Source organism: Sitophilus oryzae, unplaced genomic scaffold (genome assembly GCF_002938485.1).
Source record: "Sitophilus oryzae breed Bouriz unplaced genomic scaffold, Soryzae_2.0 scaffold_1058_pilon_pilon, whole genome shotgun sequence".
Taxonomy (NCBI): domain Eukaryota; kingdom Metazoa; phylum Arthropoda; class Insecta; order Coleoptera; family Curculionidae; genus Sitophilus; species Sitophilus oryzae.
Window position 1 is genome coordinate 369,977 of NW_022145680.1, and position 14,488 is coordinate 384,464.

Sequence of the window (14,488 nt, forward strand, 5' to 3'; positions counted from 1 at the left end):
CTTATAAAACAGAAGTTGCTTTTTCAAAAAGTTTTGATGACCATAGAATAAACAGAAAAGACCTAATATTATATTATGCACAGAAAAAAATTTTGGATTCAGATCTGTAACCAGTGAAGGGCAGTAATGTCGAAGGTTTAGTTCAGCCGTGTATAATAATTGCAATTTGTAGGGCCAGAATAATAAGTAAAATTTCTTGGTTAATTTTTAAATACAATTAATTTTTTGCGTTTTTTATACAAGTACAATACTACTTGACTATTTCTAGCTATATATTGAAAAAAAAAATTTCACCGATGCATACTAAATTAATTAATAAATTAGTATAATATAAAAAATAAAATATGCTATTTAACCTTGAGTTTTGTTGAGTGCCCAAAGTTGCCCAATTTACTGGCTGATGTTTTTTGAAAGATTGGACATTACCCCTCATGTATTTGTTACCATCTTGCGCAACTTTGCGCAACTTTAAAAAAAATATTTTTGAATGTAAGTATATCCCTGGTATTTTGAGTAATAGATACTATAGGTCTTTATGATTTATTTAGATTAAGTTCGTGTAATTTTAATAAAATCTCATACTCATGAATCGCCTGTAATCAAGCACATAGCTAGGGGGTCCAAGTATCCTAGACCCTTCAGTCCCACCCCACCTCAAATCTACAAATTTTGTGGGTTTTAACTGAATTAATGCTTAGATCGAGGCTTAGATAATATACAATGTCCCCACTCCTTTTTTATCTTTTTAATGGAACAACATGGAGATTTGAAGTAAGGCAATATGTTTAAAAATATTACGTTTTAGTCTAAATATGACAGTTTAAAATTTCAAGATGGCGGCTTAACTTATTAAAATATCCGCACGTAAATTGAAACAATGATATGTACTGAAATAATGAACCGATTTTAAAAATTTAAGCATTTAAACATATTATTTTTAAACACATTACATTACGCTAAATTTCAAATCTTTTAGTTGCTCCAATCCAAAAATAGAAGGAGAAAAAAAAATCCGGCACCCAAAACCACCCTACCCCCGAAATGGATATTAAAATTTTTGGAACCCCCTCATCATCCGAAATTAATTTTTAGATGCTTGCCTGTAATAGGTACTTGAAAAATCTAGCCCATACTTTCTTGATTACGTGCCGACTACTCATTTTAAGTAAAGTAGGCTGTGAGCGTATAATTAGTAAAACAAAGGATATTGTTATGACGGCAATTTTAGCATATTGGTCTATGTAATACTGTCAAAATGATTACAAGGCGACACAGTTTTGATCTTTTATACTCACAAACGATCAAAATTTCACAAATTGGAATAATTGATACAAATTTGTATGTATAGAAGTAGCAAAATTACTATCTTTAGCAGATGATAAAACTTAAGATGATAAAAAGTATAATAAGTCTGTCATATGAGAATGTGCAAATTTAAGAAGAAATTGGATCAAATGTCACCGAATCAGAGCAAGATTTTTCAAGGTTCACGGAAAATCTCTTAATAAAGTGGTTATTGAACCTTCTGTTGGACATCCATCAGTTAAAAAAGGTGAGTTTTGAAATCATTTTTTTAGTCAAACTGAAGATAGTTTTTGAATATTTGGTCAATTCCTAGCATTCCAAACCAAACCAACTCGAAAGAAAAATCTCTTTAGAGATGCCTGTATTAAAGGAAAGTTGAATTTTAGCCATACTTGAATTCTGTAATGTTAAAAACTAGATAACGTTGACTGACCCTTTAACAAGACTCACGTTTGAATCCTCGTGAAAGTATCGTATTTGTGAATTCTAGAATTTATCATAATTTTTTTTTAATATTATGTTGTTATAATTTTTTTATTCAATAAAATTGGGCAAACGTTCGCCCGTTCTGTAAAAAAGGACTTGTTTACATACTGTCGACCCGGGCGGGGTTATCACAATGGACAGTAGATAGTTTAGTGCGGTGGTGAAAATTTATATCTAGTGTAATTAAAAAAATCTTATACAGGTTGTTTTTAGAACACATATATACAGGGTGGGCCACTGAAAACTTACAATGGCTATAATTCTTAAACCAAAAAAGATATCAAAAATATAAAAAATACCGTTTTTAAAATATCAAGGGGGAATATATATGACGTATTTTTTGAACCACCCCGACCTACCCCTTAGGCGGCAACCCTACTCACTTGAAAATCTTAAATAGCAACACCCCATATGTGGCACCTTTTTGGAATGCACAGTAGGGAACGCAAAGTTTACCGGCAGCCAGACGGGCTGCATGCTGTTCTACAGTGCATAGTAAAAGAAAAATGAAAGAGCCAGACGTCCTAAGATACTTGTTTTTCCGACGTTGCTACCTCTCTTACTAATAGAAACGAAAATCTTTACCTAATTGATATTTTTTATCTCTAAAATCTGAGTTTCAAATCACTTACAATTGTTTAAAATATATTGTTTTTTTTCTCTTCAAAGGACTTTGGCAATTAGGTAGTTTATTCTGAATATTACACATTACATTTTCAGTTTTTATAACCCATTTCTAGGAAAGACAAATTATGAATTAGTTTATCTACATTTGCTTTGTTTTATGTCATCAAGGCCAAAATATGTTATTTAAAAAAATCCAACAATGATATTTATCAAACTGTCAAAATTAGCACGTGAGTAAAATTCAATTCTATTGTCCAATCAAAAATGCATCAACATGGCAGAAAAAATTGAAATTTAGTTTTCAAGAAAATTCCAGTTTATTGAAGAAAATTTTTCAAAATAGAAGAAAAACCAAGAAATTTTATTTTATCTATATGTTGAAAAGATATTACTCATTTTTAGCCGATATATTCATTAAATTTCATTTATTTCAATTTCTAACGTTGGTAATTATTTTACTACATAACAACCGTTATTTTTTTATTGATTCGCATATTTATATTCATGTAATAAAAGCTTTAACATATTTGTCTCGGTAGATTACAAATACCCGTGGATTGTGGCGTAAAAAAATAGTTTTTGATCATTTTGTAGCGATCGACTGAAGCTCCATACTCACTATTCGCTGATGCGGTTTGTCAGTACTTCGATTTAGTGCGCCTATGCGTCAATGCGATGATTTGTACTCCGATAAAGCGGAATGTCGGTTTTTAGGCGAACCATCAAAAGAAATATCACACAAAGACAATGGAAGAATTTCCAAAGCAACTAACGAATCGTATCAACAAACCACATCATACTCACTCACTACACGTGCATGGGCGCATCAAAGCGACACATGAGCGCATAATATGGGACTTGAAAGTGTTTTAATATCAAACATGCCTCAATACTTTATATATACTTATATACTTAATATATACTTTTATACAGGGTGTTCTAGAAATAACTGCAAGTATTTTAACTGGTAATCTATTTCGGTCTAAGAAACACGCCTATGAGGTTTTTTTGCGGAAAAAAAAATTTGAAAATTTGGAATTTTTTGAAAAAAATTTTAGAATTTTTTTTAGTTTTAAGTTAAAAAACATAAGTTCTTGATAATATGGCAGCACGGGCAGTAGATTAAATTTACATGAAAGAAAATCCAGGTAAGATCCGGTGGTTCTTAAAATTTAAGCAAAAAAGCATTTTTTTTTAATTTTCAAAGTAAAATAAGTCGGTTACTTTGGACTTATTTGAAAAATAGTAAAGATAAAAAATGTTTCTTTTGACCAGGTCTACCACCCCTTAAAATACTTGCACTTCATTCTGGGACACCCTGTATATACTTTTTACAAAATTTGCACTAAAACCTATTTTTTTAACTTACATTTGAAATGCCATATTATATTTGTAAAGGACATGTAAAAAAACCCAATCCATAACAGTATATGAAAAATTTGCCCACGTTTCAAATAATGTTTCGCTGCTGGCGTTAGATATTTTATTTGCTGACGTAATTCTTCCAACAGATGCAATATTTTCAGAAGGCGTGGTTTTATTAGCAGAAGGCATGAAGAAAGCAATCCAAACTAAAACGTTAAAATAATTAATATTAATAATAATAATAAGCTCCTGTATATAGCGTTTAACGCCTTGGGAGTAGAAAGGTACAGCTTGCCATGCTAGAGCCGTTCGGTAAACAAGGAAGGTAAAGTGGCTGGCACTACGCTTCAACCGCCTATTATTAGCTCAGGATTGTGAATCCCAAGTACTCATTTAAGGCTGAGTCGACCTAGGTACCCAAACTATTTTTATTTTATTAAAAATAGTCGGCTGATGAAATGCCGGCTGTAGGATTAGACACCACAACCATTAGATTGGGAGACGAGAGTACGTCTACGCCACACACAGATGAATTTGACCAAAAAGTTGACCAAAATGGCAACTTAAAAATTCACACACTCTAATGTCTAGTGACCTTATTTATTGACACAACATATGGCGCTATCTGTTGCAATTATTATAAACCTGGCGAAATCGCCGTTATGCGCAGGATTTAAATGTCAAGTTGAGCATTTATCTGTCAGTAGCAAATTATTATCGCATTTAGTGCTGATAAAACTGGCTCTGTTGTAATTTTTGTTAAAACTGTGTGCAATATTACAATGAATTCCAATTCTGAAGGTAAGAGCTCAATTGAGCGTCCAGATTGCACAACGACCTTAGCGCGTAGCCGCGGGCAGCCCAGGGCCTGTATTCTGTAACTTTGACATAAAACATTACGCTTTCAAAGCGGTGAGCGCCAGTATTCGATCAGCGAAACGCAAGGCAGTCGATTTTGGTATTCTCGTGTTCTGGATACGCGTTGAGCACATATTGGCAACATAACAATTTATAATGTAGGTAATAGTCGATAGCAAAAGTTGATAACTGACGGATGTAACAATGAAAAATGTCAATGTTACGTGAATTTCATAACCTATTGTTGAGTTATGTCAAGCTATTTTTCTATGGATATGTCATTATTCTTATTATACGAGGGAAGTGTTGAAGACTCTTCTCAGCATTTTCGATGTTTTGAACAATATTTATAGCTGCCAAGTCGTAAATTATCAATTACTTATTGAAGAATTTATAGAATATGAGTGAGACATCGATGCTTTGTTGCGCGCCGCTGAGAGCATATAATGCGACGAGGTTATTGTTTCTGGATATTTTTCTTCTGGCAAAAGCTTGATGACGTTTTTTAGAAGCATTCTGATCATTCCTGGTTGTGGTCTCCTTTAAATATACTAACATTAACTGTTTTATTCAAAAAAATACCTTTTTTACAAACCTATCAGGTAAATTTTTCATATTTCTACCCACTCTATAAAGAAGCATAGCTACAGGAATGGTAAAAGGATTTTGGCCTTTTTGTACATCTTCTTCTGAGCATAATGAAGTTAGATCATACAATTTAACCACCTCCTCATCTTTGCCCTTAAGAAGCCAATAAGTATGCCCAGCCTTTGTAGCATTCGATTTTAAAAAAGACAATATACTCTGAGCAACATCTCTGATGAATTTTGGAGAAAACTTTGAATTATCCAACCTAAAAATAGCCGGTTTTAAAAATAAACATAACATTACTTAATGTTTACCTTGGTAAATCTTCAGTTTTAATTAATTCATATTTTTGTACAATACCATTGATATGGTAGCACATCACAACCTCAGGAACGTTAGACATCAAGTTATCTAACCAATAATCGATTCCCGTGAGCACAGAAATTGGTTTACTCATGTCTCTCAGTCTTAAAGATATACAAGGATGCGTGCCTCCACCAAAAATAGGCATATCAGTCCCCAAAAGCATCTCAATATCCTCAAAAGTCCACACAACATCCTATTAAACTCAAATGGATGTGAGTCAGGACACTCGGTGCTTGGCGATGGGTCTGGTAAAGAGGGAGTCTGAATAGAAGTCTCACTATTCTGTGAGTGATAGGGTCTAAGAGGACTCTGGTTTTCTTCAGAATCGTTATCACCTTCTACAAGACTATAATACAAGAACTTTGACACTAAACTTTTCTCTTTTAAAGCCTTCTGCGTTCGACTCTTTATATATAAATGCTTATCTTGCTCATATGTTTCTCTATCTATGTTCTCAAAGAAGAATTTCTTTAGCCATTCCCACTCAGTTTCAGATGTTTTTAAAAGGTGTTTATAAATATCAAAATCATCCAAAAGCAATGTATTTTCTACTCTGTGTACCATCATACTTATGTGACCCTTGTGGTAAGGTATTTTTAGTAGATTTTTAATGTTTTCTGCATCGGAAACAACATCTACTTCGCCCACACAGTCAGGATACATATGTGCCATTCTAAAGGTATTAAAAATTGGTGTTAAAAACTAGGAGCTGTATTATATCAGGAATAAATACCTGGAGAATCCCTTTTGATGGTAAATAACTCGTTGTAAGCCATAAAAGTCCGCGGAACTGCTTAACCAGAGGAGGAAAAGAATTATGCAAGAGATCAGTATAAAGAAAAAAGATCTGAACTTAAAAAGGCTATAGAGAAGGCGAAAGTGCATGGATAAAAGTGCTGGAAGAAGTTGAAAACGATATATGGGGAATGGTTATAAAATAGTAGCAAAATCATTCAAACTAAGGCCACCTATGCATCTCTCTGAAAAAATCAGAATAGAGGAAGCCCATAAATTATTTCCAAAATCAGAGAAACCAAACTGGGAAAACATATCTATCCAACAACAAGACATACCAATGTTTACTAAAGAAGAACTCAAAAATGCGGCCATGAGAATCAAAACGAAAAAAGCACCTGGGCCTGATCAGATACCACCGGAGCTGACGTTATATAGCAGAAAATTTTCCAGGCGATTGCTTATTGTTAATGAACCAACAATTGCTTATCGGGGAGTTTCCTAGTGTTTGGAAAAGAGCCAGACTAGTACTCTTAGAGAAGCCGAGTAAATCAGAACAGCAAGCTCCGAGTTGTAGACCGCTTTGCCTACTTGACTGCATGGGGAAACTATTAGAGCATTTATTAAAAGATCGCATAAATGAGGAGCTAAACCAAAAAGGGGGACTAGCTAAAACCCAGTACGGGTTTACAAAAGGATCTTCGACAATTGACGCTATATCGAGTGTGTTACAAGAAGCCAAAAGAGCCAAGGCTTTTGCACCCCAAAATAGAAAACAATGTCTTCTTGTAACTCTAGATCTTAAGAATGTATTTAATTCGGCGCCATGGGAAGGCATTGTAAAAGCTCTTAAAAAAAAGAACATTTCACCGTATCTAATCCGAATGATAACTAGCTACTTCACTGAGAAGGAACTGCATATATGTCAAAATATTACAATGGATATATCGTGTGGAGTACCACAAGGCTCTGTCCTCGGACCATTGTTATGGAACATCTATTATGACGAGGTGCTTCGATTAGAGATGCCACCGAATGTATTACTTGTTGGCTATGCTGATGATTTGGCAATTGTGGTAACCGCAGACTCAGAGGCAGTTATAGTAACGACAGCAAATACTGCTATACATAGGATTGTAAAATGTATGAGGAATTTAAAACTAAAAATAGCACCAGAAAAAACAGAGGCGGTAATATTGTCTAATAAAAGAGTAATGCGTCAGATTTCCATTAACGTCCTTGAAACCGAAATATTTACAAAGCCGGAAATAAAATACCTGGGAGTGTTTATTGATCAAGGGGCTTTTATGAAGAAACACATAATCAACACATGCGTAAAAGCTGAAAAATCTGCGAAGGCTTTAAGTTGGTTAATGCCGAATCTAAATGGACCATCATCAGTGAAACGACAAATGCTAAGTGCGGTAACACATTCAATTATGTTATACGCAGCACCAATATTGCATGAAGTCCTAAAGGTAAAAAAAATACAAAAATATGTTTACGAAAATACAAAGGAAGCTGGCTATAAGAATATGTTGTGCTTTTCGTACGGTGTCTACAGAGAGTCTACTAGTGATTGCAGGCGTGGTACCCATAGATCTACAGGCAGGGGAGAGGAGTCGCACATATAAAGCTGAGCGAACAGTAAAAATATTAGAAAAACATCGCACCCTAGATTTTTGGCAAGAAAGATGGATGGAAACGAGTAGTGTTGGAACCTGGACAAGAAGACTGATCCCAGATATTCGACCTTGGGTTAATAGAAGGCACGGTAACCTGAATTTCTTCTTAACACAACTGATAAGCGGCCATGGCTGTTTCATGTCATACCACTATAGGTTTAAAATAGGAGAATCACCAAGCTGTCACTATTACGAAAACACACAAGATGATGTAGAGCATACTTTTTTCTCGTGTCCCCGTTGTATAGGAGAGCGAAGGAAACTCGAGTACGAAGTGGGACTGAAATTAGACCCGAACAATATAATAGAACAAATGTTAAAGTCAAGAGTTGTATGCATTCTGTATCCGATATGGCAAACGAGATATTAGAAACAAAAGAGGCAGACCTGAAGAGAAGACAGAAGGATTAAATAGAAGACAGCGCTGCATGCTGAAGTAATACTTACCGGTAGTTCCAACATGTAGTGAAGAAAAGGATGAGGTTTTTTAGTGGGTGGAAATCCCACACTATCTGTCATGAACATCAAAGAGAACCTGAACAAAAAGATTTTTCCTCTCCTCAAAAAAAAAAATTGAAAAAGTGCAAAAGTACTAAATCCATCAATATCAATCGGTCTATCGAGTATATTTTGAAAGCCTATATCAATAGCTTTCAAATAATTCTAGATTTGGCTGCGACCACCTGCTCTTTATTGAAATACAAAAATAAATAATAAAAAGTTATTGGTGGGAACGTAATAAGGTAGCGCGGTTGAAGAATAAAATGCTTATACTTTCAACATACCTCAATTAGGGAAATTTAGGAGAAAATTGCCATTTTTACTTTTGTATTGCTATTACGCCCCCTAGCGGCCAACTTTCGAACTTGAAAATAATTTATAGCGATTTCTCTTGGTCTATTTACCTACAAATATGTTTTTCTTTAAGTTCTGTTATTAACCGTTCCTCTATTATTGGACCACCCTATACAAGTATAAAACCCAAAAAAGTGCACAGCAAATGAGGCTTGGTTGTATTTTTTAGACAGTACGAGTACGCAGCAAAATGTACCTACTAGCCGGCGAGAAATGGCTGATTTTTACAAAAATAGACAATCTGAAAGCTGTGAGTCTCCATTTGAATACCTAGTTTTAAAAGTTAGAGAAAGGACACATTGTGAAGAAGAATTTCCAAATAATATTAAACGTAAGAGGTATCTAAATTTGTTTATGACTGTAAAAAGAAGTGTTTTAGAAATAATACAAGATTTGAAAATAAGTATAAAAAATGGCTGGATACATACAGGGTGGCCCATCGAAAACGTTCCGCAAGGCATAACGGTCAAGGTATTTTTGTTTTCAAAAAATCCAAAAACACGTCAATTTTGTTTGTGAGGGGGACAACTTTTGCCCCAAAAATGATTGCAAAATCTTCAACCCTCTAAGCAGGGCTGTCATCCCCCAACTTTTTTCAAATGGGAAGGGAGGTCAAGTGGCACTGCAATGCTTCTATTCACTGCGAGCTTTCTATTCTCTATATTTCCCCACCTCGTTTTTGAAAATCGGTGAAGTCATTGAGAAAATATGAAGGATTGAAATTTGAAAAGTTTATTTAAACATTTATCAGAGTAAATGATAAGGATAAATTCCTTCGACCAGTTTGAGGTTTTTTCTTATTATTTCTAGATGTTTGCGCATTTTTTCACTTGCCACAAGGTTGAACGATCAGGTGCGGTAGTTGCTAGATAGCTGTTCTGTGACTTGTGCGTTGAAGTTCTTCTCAATATCGTTAAACTGACCCACAATAGAATTTCCAAAAATACCAGCCAACACGTTCAATTTCTGAGGGTTTTGTGTGTGCACCTCGTGAGAAACCCTGGGGTTGTCCTCAGCCCAGTACCGACAGTTGTGCCGATTAACGACATCGTTCAAACAGAAAGTACACTCATCCGAAAAAACACACATTAAATAGGAAATTATTATCATTCGCCACTCGTTCACTCATAGTTTCACAAAATTGCAAGCGACGATCAAAATCATCTTCGTTGAGTTCTTGTGCCAACTGAATTCTGTACGGGTGGAACTTTCTTGTATTCAGCGTACTATCCATGACAACTTGGTCCAATACGAATACCTCCATAGCTTCATTTACTACAGGATATTCCCTGTCTATTTTTATTCATAACGGAACCAGTTTCTCGAAATTTTTCTACTAACTCGTGAACAATTTTGCCATAAAGTTGTTTGTCAGGATGGCGTTCATTGAATATCTGCGCAACCCGATTGCCACATTCATTATTTTTAAAATAAAGTTCGATTATTTCCACTTTTTCTGCATAATTGTTAAAAAGTTTAACGATATTGAGAAGAACTTCAACGCATAGTTGCACATCTAGCAACTATACCGCACCTGATCGTTCAACCTTGTGGCAAGTGAAAAAATGCGTAAAAACATCTAGAAATAATAAGAAAAAACAGCAAATTGGTCGAAGAATTTATCCTTATCATTTACTCTGGTAAATGTTTAAATAAACTTTTCAAATTTCAGTCCTTCATATATTCTCAATGACTCGACCGATTTTCAAAAACGAAGCGGGAATCTATGGAGAATAGAAAGTCCTTTTCACTGCGGTACCACTTGACCCCCTTCCCATTTGAAAAAAAATTGGTGGATGGCACCTCCGCTTAGAGGGTTGAAGATTTTGCAATCAATTTTGGGGCAAAAGTTGTCCCCTTTACAAATAAAATTGACGTGTTTTTGGATTTTGTGAAGAAAAAATTACCCTGGCCATTTTGCCTTGCGGAACGTTTTCGATGGGCCACCCTGTATATTCATTTTTCTGGACAAGCCAAATGTCGAAGTTCTATCTACTTCAGGAAGACCAAAAACAGACTTTAAAAATTGTAGTGATCGGTCAAAACGACGAAAAACACAAGATTTAAGAAATAATAATGGATTAATAGAGTTGACATATGCCGCCCAAATGAAGCTCAGGTCTGAAGGCAATGTTCAAGCTGCTAAAGTTTTATCTGAAATTGTTAAAAGTGGTCCGGAATCCATAAAAATTGTGTAAAACGAGACGAGCTTAACGTTGCTAAGTTTACAGAAGACAAAGCCCTTTCGTTAATTACAGATGCTAGGCTTACTAAGTTCCAATACAACATTATCAGAGGTAATGCTCTCGAAGAAAATTGTTCTCTATATCCTAATTATGAAAATGTAATTGCGGCAAAAAGCGGTGCTATCCTGACAACCTGAAAATAACTGACAGTTTGGCGGAGATTCCTCTTTAAGGTCTCGTCAATCACACAATAATACGGCTGTGTATAGTACTTCGTGATGTACTAATTAGTTTGCATGAAAGTAGCCTAACTTAAATTAATAAATAGTAAAAATGCCATTTTAAAAATGCATGATTGATAAAAAATATTTCGACTTCTGATAATTTTGGCCAACTTTTTGTTCAAATTCACCTGTGTGCGCCACCGGGCACCTCAAAATAATTAATACATACATCAATTTACGAAGGGTATACATGGTGTCCCAAAAATGGTGGATCAAATTGTAATAGGAGGTAGGGTTAAATTTTTCTGATATTAAGCTTCATTCGGAACCTGGTAATTAGTGGAATAAATTAGTGGTTTCAATTAGCCTAGAAATTTGTTCTTTAATTTCAATGTAAGCATTCAGAACGTCAAAATTAGTGGTAGACATTTTCAACTAGTAGAAATAGTTATCAAACTTAACTTTTCCACTAATTATACTTCAAAATTTGCCAGAAATGTCATTTTGGCCTTTGATTATCTTCCGTCAATAGAAATTGTGGTTAGAAATCAAAAATTGATTGTTTTATAAGCTAAATATTAGACTTTCTCTATGGATACAACTGACTAACGCAAGTTGTTGCTATGATATTCTATTAATTTTAATTGTATTTCTTAACATTGTGAATTATCGTGAACTAAAAAGTATAAAGTGTAATTGAAACCACTAATTTATTCCACTAATTGCAAGGTTCTGAATGACACTTTAATCAACATTATGTATTTATTTAAATTCACTTTTTTGACATTACAATTATGTTTAACAAATTTCAGCAATAACAATTATTTGATTATTTTTAAAAAGTACCCTATTTAAAAAAGAATACCTGACCGTAGTTTTTTATATTATGGGACACCTTTAAATTGAGTATTTTTCCTGAAAAATTACCACCAACATTAAAGTTTTTCAATTAAAATCCTAAAAATGTGCTTAAAAATGACAGAAGGCTGCGTAATCAGCACGCACAATAAAAAAATGCGCTGTACAACAAAGAAGCCTTTATAGGGATGCTATTGTGAAAAACGAGAGTGAGACGGAGGACCAGACGCGACGATTGGAACAACCATAAGCCCACGGCCACACAGAAAGCGTTTTTAGCGTTTTACGTTTTTTGCGTCTCAAGCACTTTTGCGATTTTACCGTTTTAAGCGCTTTTTTCGATTTGTGTCCATTAAAAACACGCAAAAGACGCGGCAGGTCTGCAGTTTCTATCAAGAAGTCAATTAGTAACGAGCTCGTGGATTCCCGGCCCGTCCAACAATCAATCCTGTGAGAAAGAGAAAGGCGAGATCGGCGCCGTTAGCGTTGAAGAGACGAAGATAAAAGATGCTGGGATTGAATTGTGGACGGGCCGGGGCCATATATTCGGAGACAAACACAATCTACTGCTAGTGCCAGTGGTGTGTGTAAAAGTAATAATTATTATTTGCCATTTATTTTACGAATTTTAGTTTATATGTATGTGTATATTTTTTTTATGATGTAGTGTTTTGGTTAGTACTTGTTATAATAATTATAATATAATATAATAATTATAATTATATAATAGAATTAAATAGAATAGTAATTATTAATAGTTGCTAATGCAATTTTAGGACATGATTTATGAAACATTTTGGAGTGAAACTTCTTTACGCGCGCTGGGAGTAAAAGTTCAAGGCCGTGACATACGAGCTAGTGAGACGGCCCTGACACACGAGCTCGTTGTAACGAAACGTGTTAACGGCTTAGAAATACGTAGTGACGCAACGTGTATTTGTGAGCAGTCCACGTGTTTATCAAAAATATTGATATTTTAATACACATTTTGTAAAAGTGAATCTAATTATTACGTGTAAAAAAACATTTGTTACACGTAAAAAACTAATTTTTTTATTTTACGCGAATAAAACTGTTACATGTAAAAAACTTTTTTTTACACGTATAAAACTATTTGTTACTGGTAGATAACTATTTTTTACGCGTATAAAACTATTTGTTACGTGTAAAAATCTATTTGTTACACGTAAAAAACATTTAAACAAAAACTTACTGTATCTGGTAGAAAAACTTTCTTACGCAAAAAAAATAATTTTTACGTGTAAAAAGTATTTGTTACACGTAAAAAACTAATTTTTACGCTTCAAAAACTTATTGTTTCTGGAAAAAAACTTTTGTTACGCAAATAAAAAAATATTTTTTACGTGTAAAAAATTATTTGTAACACGTAAAACTAATTTTTACGCGTCAAAAACTTATTGTTTCTGGTAAAAAGACTTTTTCACCAAAAAAAAATTTTTTTTACGTGTCAAAAATTATTTGTTACACGTAAAAAATTATTTTTTTACGCGTGAAAAAATTATTGTTTCTGGTAAAAAACTTTTGTTACGCAAAAAAAAATATTTTTTACGTGTAAAAAACTATTTGTTACACGTAAAAAATTATTTTTTATGCGTCAAAAACTAATGTTTCTGTTAAAAAAACTTTTTTACGCAGAAAGAAAACACTTTTTAAGCATTAAAAATATTTTTTACGCCTAAGAAAATATTCCTTTAATTTATTACTTTTTCAACATTTCAAACTACACTTTTTCAAACATTTCCTTCAAATTTTTGAATTTAATAGAATCTTTCTAAACAGTAGATGTTCTTTATAAAAATATTTTTAGATAATACCCTAAAATGAAAAAAAAATGCCTACTATTTAATTTATTTTTATTGTATTATTAAATACAACGTCCGCCTATGACGGGGTCTCATCGTAGAAAACGCTAAAGATGCTACAGAAAACAAACTGATTTGTTTTCATTTGCGTTTTTTGCGAGACACGCCGAACGTTACACGCTTTTGGTGTGGCCACTCCTATATAATCCTGTTATTTTGATTTAGTCGCTAAAAACGCTTCACGCTAAAAACGCAAAAAGCGCTTTCTCTGTGGCCGTGTTATGTTAGAAATTCTTTGGCATTCACGTTTGTTTTGCTTTTCGGCCGACGTTGAGATAAGCGTCCCGAAAAGCGACAGTATTGAATATACTTTCGTTCTGACTAGAGCTTGATATTTTATTTCTTTGTCTTTTTCGACGATCCCGTTTACAGTTTAGGTGTGGGGTAATTTACGTGCCGTTCTCGCTATTTATTTTATCTTAATTAACTGTATTTTATTAGTGGAATTTTGTGTTTTATTGTGTATG

The 14,488-nt window shown here is 33.9% G+C and overlaps 1 protein-coding gene across 1 annotated transcript; it reads right to left on the bottom strand.

Annotated features, from left to right (window-relative positions):
• Positions 1 to 5,004: 5,004 nt before the first annotated feature.
• On the bottom strand, positions 5,005 to 5,818 carry LOC115875535 (erythroid differentiation-related factor 1-like). Its single transcript, XM_030891029.1, has 3 exons — positions 5,544 to 5,818; positions 5,237 to 5,494; positions 5,005 to 5,181 (listed from the first exon to the last, which is right to left on the bottom strand). Exons 1-3 carry the CDS (start codon positions 5,756 to 5,758, stop codon positions 5,013 to 5,015), a joined length of 642 nt encoding a protein of 213 aa, XP_030746889.1. The 5' UTR covers positions 5,759 to 5,818; the 3' UTR covers positions 5,005 to 5,012.
• Positions 5,819 to 14,488: the final 8,670 nt, after the last annotated feature.

What these genes read in the sequence shown, in the direction of transcription:
- LOC115875535 (XM_030891029.1), bottom strand. Translation starts at nt 5,758, where the DNA reads ATGCTTTTGGGGACTGATATGCCTATTTTTGGTGGAGGCACGCATCCT. An exon ending in AAAACTGAAGATTTACCAAG is followed by an intron (nt 5,495 to 5,543) that starts GTAAACATTAAG and finishes GGCTATTTTTAG; the next exon opens with GTTGGATAATTCAAAGTTTT. An exon ending in ATGAAAAATTTACCTGATAG is followed by an intron (nt 5,182 to 5,236) that starts GTTTGTAAAAAA and finishes GTATATTTAAAG; the next exon opens with GAGACCACAACCAGGAATGA.